A 6,157-nucleotide genomic window follows, 5' to 3' on the forward strand; every position below is an offset into this window, starting at 1 on the left:
CCTGATTTTATGTAGTCAGCAGGTGGCATCATTAGCCAGAGAATAAAAATGAAATGTAATACCCTTGTGTCTAGCTATGATATCATAGCAGGGCTCATTGGCATCATTTCCCTGTGTCTAGTGGGCAGGATAGGGGGTAAGGAGGTGTAAATTTAATATGTTTTGTCATCTGTTTTACATGAAAAAAATGTATATGTACAATTACCGCAGCCAAATGGGAGATTGGTTCATGCCATGCAGTGTGAGAGCAAGACAAGATCAGCCCAGAAACCACACAAAGATCCCAATCTTGACTGTGCTCATACATTTCAGCAACCTCGAGTCATAGGCAATGCCTGTTTTTCTCCTTGACATCCCTTAATTATAATGGCAGCTCCATCCCTTACACCTCTCTCAGTCATGTGGCTACGTGCACAGCGTATATCAGGGGCAAAAACTTTGTTTTTCATGCATGTAAAAATGAAAAAGACATTTGTTAAATTATGCAGGATGTGTTTTGTTACGCATAAAATAGTTACGCCTGGGGAGCGGAGTGTGGCCAAATTGAGTTTCGAACGTGTCTGGGTCTCAACACTCCTGAACGGTTTGGATAGCTCCCCGTGCATGCCAGACAGGCTGTATATAAAGCTGTCACAGGAACCTTGAGGGCTAGAAAAATATTCAAGCATTTCTGGGCCTATTGGACAATGATCTCTTACACATGCTTCTTTCAATATAACCGTGATAAATAAAGGAAGGAAGCAAATACCGAAAACTTGGCCGGCTGCCACTGCTTGCTAGAATGGCACTTTTGGCTCAAAGTGCTGCCCCCCCCCCAACAAAACACACACGCACACACACATATACACTTTCAGCATTACTGTAAGGCCAAAACCTGTACGTATTTGCATGGGATTAGTTTGACAAGTGTAACATCCGTTCTGAGAGCTGGAGGTAACAATGTGTAGTTTATAGTGCTCAGCCTAAAGCTGTTCTTGAGGTCAAATGTGTAAGTTAACCTCTTGATCTCATCCCCCCCAACCACCCTCTCTTCTCTCTCCTCTCTCCTCTCTCTCTCTCCTCCTCCTCTCTCACACAGACATGCACACTACATGGATAAACAAATGAAAAGACCTGATTTGCTGCTTGACCATCCAGAATACCTTCCACGGTACCAATAAGACATTGATCATGCTAAGAAGAATATTGAATTCTGTCTCCTACACACTATCTAAGATCACAAGGTCCACAGAGAAAGAAACACACAGAGGATCTGTAAAACGTGTGTGTGCCAGTACCCCGCAGTGATTGCCTGATTATTTGCAGATGGGCAGTGGAGGGCTTGCAGAGTGTGGAGGTTCCCCCTTGGCACGCAGCGCATATGATTAAATCTGTGATTGCCTTACAATTTACAAGAGCCCCTCTCCCCTGACTTCAAATGAGTTTTTCTACTGTACTACCACACTGTGACTGTCAGCGCTGCCCAACAGTCCGCTACACAGTCTCCTCTCATGGTCACCCTGGATGGATCTTGGTGATGTGTTATGTCACAGGTCTGAGGAGGGCTAGGCAGGGGTGTGGGTGTGTGTTGGGGGGGGGGGGGGGGGCATCTTTCCTAATCCCAGTGTCTCCTCATTCATTCAGAGTATAGAGTAGTATTTACAAAGGGGCTGATCTCCTCCTCAACTCCTGCGCCTCCGCTGAGCGATTGTTATGCGGGTTTCCTACCAACTGTTCAAAGTGGTTATGAGATCAATTAAAACCAGCTTAGGGGGCTCGAGTGGAGATGTGCAATTCATAAGTCAGGGGAAGGGGATTCCGTATCTATTCATTAAATAACTCCTACAATACGACCCCCTCCCCTCCTATAAGCCGCTGCTCTCTATAGACCGACCCGCTGCGGCAGCTTTTTAGCAGTTTCACATGTAAATAATATAGGGCGCCCTTTGTTGGGGCCACAACATCGGGAAGTTGCGTTAATAGCGCGCCCGACAGCGTGCTTTAAATACGATTAGCCAGTCCACAGACACAACATGTTTTAATATTCATTTTTGGACAGCTACACGCGTGGCCAATTTTGCGCACATTTTACGCATTAGCTACCGGCTCTGAAATCGTTACATAATGTGGAAAATGTTCTTTCAAGCGGTTGATAAATTACATCAGATGCTGCAAGACTGAATTATGGTTTAGAATACTTTTTTTTTCAGGGTAAATTTCTGGAATGCTCCTGGATCTCAGTCTGTGGCGCCAACTCTCACCTGTGCAATTTCAAAATCAAAGGTGTTTGTCAATATTTGATTATATGCTATTTTTTTCCTGACTTTCCACGCGCACTGCACTCTGTCAGAAGCTACAGAGAATGTACTCTATACATACACACACACGAAGAGAAGGAGACTTTAAGAGAACGTGAGAGAAACCTTGTTTAGGACCGCTCCGTTGCCTCCCGTGACCCACACAAACTCTCTAACCATCTGTTAAAGTCACTCCTTGGATGCTGCTGTAAGACTTATAGGTTATAACCCCGTGTTACCTCTTTTGTTTCTCCTCCAGCGGTGCGACGGCGCCTGACAGTTGCTGTACTCCATACAGTTCAATACGATCAGGGCAAATGAGAAGAGTCGAAACTGCATCTGGACGGCGATCTGTTGTTCGGACTCCAGTAAAAAGGTGCCAGCGGGCCTTGGGATGAATTCTCTGACTTTGTAATGTCCTCCTCCAGTTTCTTTAGTGGCTCCTCAAATGTGTCAAACATCAGACGAGATGCGACATGGTATCACGTCGCCGATTGGGATCATTTTATGGAGCGCGTTGATCCTCCAGTCAGTAAAAGTGTCCGTTTTGGTGCGCTGCGGGGAGAATGACAAAGGAGGTTACTGTGATAACAGTGTAACGAAATCAACACCTTCCTAAACAATGATGCGTGGGGGGTTCAAATTAAAAAAGAAAAAAAAAAGAATAAAAAGAATAGCTCTTCTGTGTGTTAATGTGTTGGAACAATCGCAGATGAAAAGGCAATGCGTACTGCTTAAACGCCCCCTCCAAAAATGAGCGCAGCCGTGCGTAATAGTAGCCAAAACGCTCCGTGAGATAACGTGTTGGTGAAGCTTCTACCTTGCATCAGATGAAGTGTAATTCCGCTCCGGTCCACTTTAGGTTCCCTCTGAGTGCAAGTGTGGCTCGGGAACATGCAGCATCCCTTTTTTTGTGAGAGAAACTTGTGTCTCCAGAAGAGAACCGAGGTCCGAGGAGGGAGGAAAAAGGTGGTAGCTGTGAAGGGGGACTTCCTTTCCTCCTCTCTGTAAAAGCTTAGATTCCGTTTACCTGCGTTTCCTCTCTCAAGCTTGTCCCGTCCGTGTCCTGTAGCTCAGCAGAAACAAACTCACATGTGTTGCTTTCTTTAAAGCGGAAAACGAGGGCCGGTGAGTGAGCGAGAGAGTGAGTGAGTCTGCGTTTTGCGCGCTGCTGAGGTTGAGCGGTGACTGACTCCCAACTGGTCCTGATGCTTGCTGCCTTTTTCCTCATATAGCGCCGTGCCGCCGTCACGTGTGGAGATTTCTAGTTTTGTGTTTCTTCTTATTTAAGATGTTGAGGATGACATTTCGTGTAGTCTCCCCCCACCCCCGCGCAATCACCCACACTGGCCGGTACGAGGATGCCTCTGGGTCCTAGTGAGCGGAAAAAGCTGGAAACATCCTTCAGGGGAAAAAAAAAAAAGTGAATGTAATATATTTTTTTTCAGGAGATTGCAGCGTGTGTGGTGGCAGCAGAAAGTTATTTCAACATCCAGAATATTCCTTTAGTATTCCAACGTGGATCCCAATTAATTAGGAATTCATGTCGGAATTACTCCACTTAATTGCCCTGATATAAGTTTCAAATTTAAGTTTAGTGACCACTCTCAACTGGAAATCCTAAGTGAACTGAGTATTTACTGCACAGTCAATCTAGTCACTATCTCGGTTCAGCTTTCTTCCACTGACGATTGCCCTACTGAATAATTAGAGGTTCGCCAAAAAAAGCAATTATCTGCATAATGTGCGTAATGAGGTGCGCCCGCAGCTCAACCATCTCGTCACGCCTCTTTTATTTCCCCCCTCCTCTTCCTTTGAAATTAATGATAATCGTCGGGGAGGCTGTAATTGTGGAACATGAATAACTCATTCAATAATTTCAGGGTTTTCCAGACCCGGAATTTTCACTCTGACCCGTGCGACCTCATCAACGGAGACATGTGAAATGGTCAATGGAGGCAAAGCGTTTTTTCTCCTTCAGTCAGAAACATCTTTACCTTGTGAGGGGAAAGACACGAGGGGCTGGCAACCGTCCATTCCTCTGTGACATTCAAACGCTGGCTGCTCGTCAACTCTCCAGATAAGTTCAGAGAATAATTACAAATCAGAGACGAAGTGTGACAGCAGTGTCAGGGAAAGCAGTAGCAGAGAGTCCCACAGAAAGAATCAGCGTGAAGCTAAGTTGATATATACAGGCAACCAAACACCAATACTGGCCTTTCTGCACAGGATTTCTGGCACCACTTCACCACCTTCAGCAGCTGCTCCCACATCCTGATTAGAACACAGGTTGTGAATGCTCTACCCCCTTCAGCCACTAGGTGTGGCACTTAATCTTTTATTTATTTCAGGAAATTATTTTCATGTGAGCAGTATTGTCCATGTCAGTAATACTACACAGCAGAGAACAGTAAAAGTCAGGACTACATACAGAGCCGTTCACAAGACACAAACATATCACAATCATGTGCGTTATTCAAGAGATTTAACTGTTTCCTATGTTAAGAAAAATAAATCAATGTTTTGTTATTTTTTTTACCTTAGGGTTGGTTGGCCTCACACAGGTCTGGTTTTACACTTTAAACACCAAAGAAACCGTGAAAAAGGGATTTCTATCCCCAGACAGTAAAACACACACACATTCACCAAAACACACACAATTGAAGTTTCCATTTCATCACTGGAACTGATTGAAAAAACTATAAACTATGTGGGGGGAAAACCTGTGTTAAAAAAAAAAGGAATCATGGTTGTTTCCTTGCCAAAACCTATAGTGTGACCTTTGTCCTGACTTTGTTTATTTATTTATCCAGAGAGCAGTGACAGAGATTGTGGTCAGGAGGGCTGTTAGCCACAGGCAGTGCCGCTGGTTTGGATTCCTCTCTAAAACAACATCTGAAAGTGCACGGTTAAGGTGAATGCGATAATTTAGGCCTCGGGCACTTTTATTTTCATGATGTGTCATGGAGAGGGGGGCCAGTAAACCAATCACTTTATTCTCTCCATCCCTCCCATCCCTCCCCTCCCTCCTACTCGTTGCAGTGCACAGAAGTGAGGGGGGGCGGGGGGTGACGTCAGCATTTGGATGGTCTGGCTCAGAGCCCTCAGTGCCATAACAGCAATGAGGGGAGCTGCTATACACTGTTCATCAGAGCTCCAGACTGGATGGTCTTCAGCGTGAGTTGCTGTCACAGTTTACTATACTGGCCATTTAAAAGTCAGAATCTCCAAAATGTCAAGGACAGGATGAGAGTGAGGCAAACTGAGAAAGTTCAGCTTATACTTAGCAACTTTCCATGTTTGCGGCTCCAGATGGAAAGGGTCAAACTTCAGTGTCCAGAAATAATCTAACATGACATCTGCAAACACATCTGAAACATTACAGACCACATGTACAACACAATTTTATAGTCACCTTAAGTCTAGTTGATAAAACTCTCACCTCAAGGTGTCTTTAGTAGCTGTTCTAAAGCTTGAAGCTTGAGATCATGTGATATGATCAAAAGCTCCAGAACACTTAATAAATGGACCTTGAGGTGAGGCCGTTGTCAAATGCTGTTTACACAGTGAAGAATGAACTTTGAACTTCCACCATAAATCTCATGATTCATCATAACGTATCAAAATCTGTCTTCTGAGTATGAAACTCAACGCCTGTGGCTGTGACTTTAAATAGTTTGTTTACAGAGAACTGAGGCTGTAGTCACGCTGGATTCCCACCAGTTACAGTGGATTCCAACATTTCAAAGTGGAAACCATTCATAAAAACCACTCCAACTTTAGACACCAAAACAAATGAGATTGTGAAATAAAGGTATATGCTCCTTTAAAAGGCCCAGCCGCTCATATAACTCATAGCCTCCAACATGAAAACACAATGT

The 6,157-nt window shown here is 44.4% G+C and overlaps 1 protein-coding gene across 3 annotated transcripts in view; it reads right to left on the reverse strand.

Annotated features, from left to right (window-relative positions):
- The window catches only part of rspo2 (R-spondin 2), a 74,834-nt gene that overhangs the window by 53,142 nt on the left and 15,535 nt on the right, over positions 1-6,157 (reverse strand). The window contains exons 1-2 of one of the 3 annotated variants that reach the window (XM_041044420.1): positions 3,307-3,496; positions 2,516-2,831 (exon numbers count right to left, since the gene is read on the reverse strand). In XM_041044420.1, the coding sequence (XP_040900354.1) occupies positions 2,516-2,615 (100 nt within the window). In that variant the 5' untranslated portion in view covers positions 2,616-2,831; positions 3,307-3,496. Of the gene's footprint in view, positions 1-2,515; positions 2,832-3,096; positions 3,497-6,157 lie in introns of those variants that run through there. The other 2 variants (XM_041044419.1, XM_041044421.1) reach the window with 2 other exon arrangements.

The sequence above is a fragment of the Toxotes jaculatrix genome, chromosome 8 (assembly GCF_017976425.1).
Source record: "Toxotes jaculatrix isolate fToxJac2 chromosome 8, fToxJac2.pri, whole genome shotgun sequence".
Taxonomy (NCBI): Eukaryota; Metazoa; Chordata; class Actinopteri; family Toxotidae; genus Toxotes; species Toxotes jaculatrix.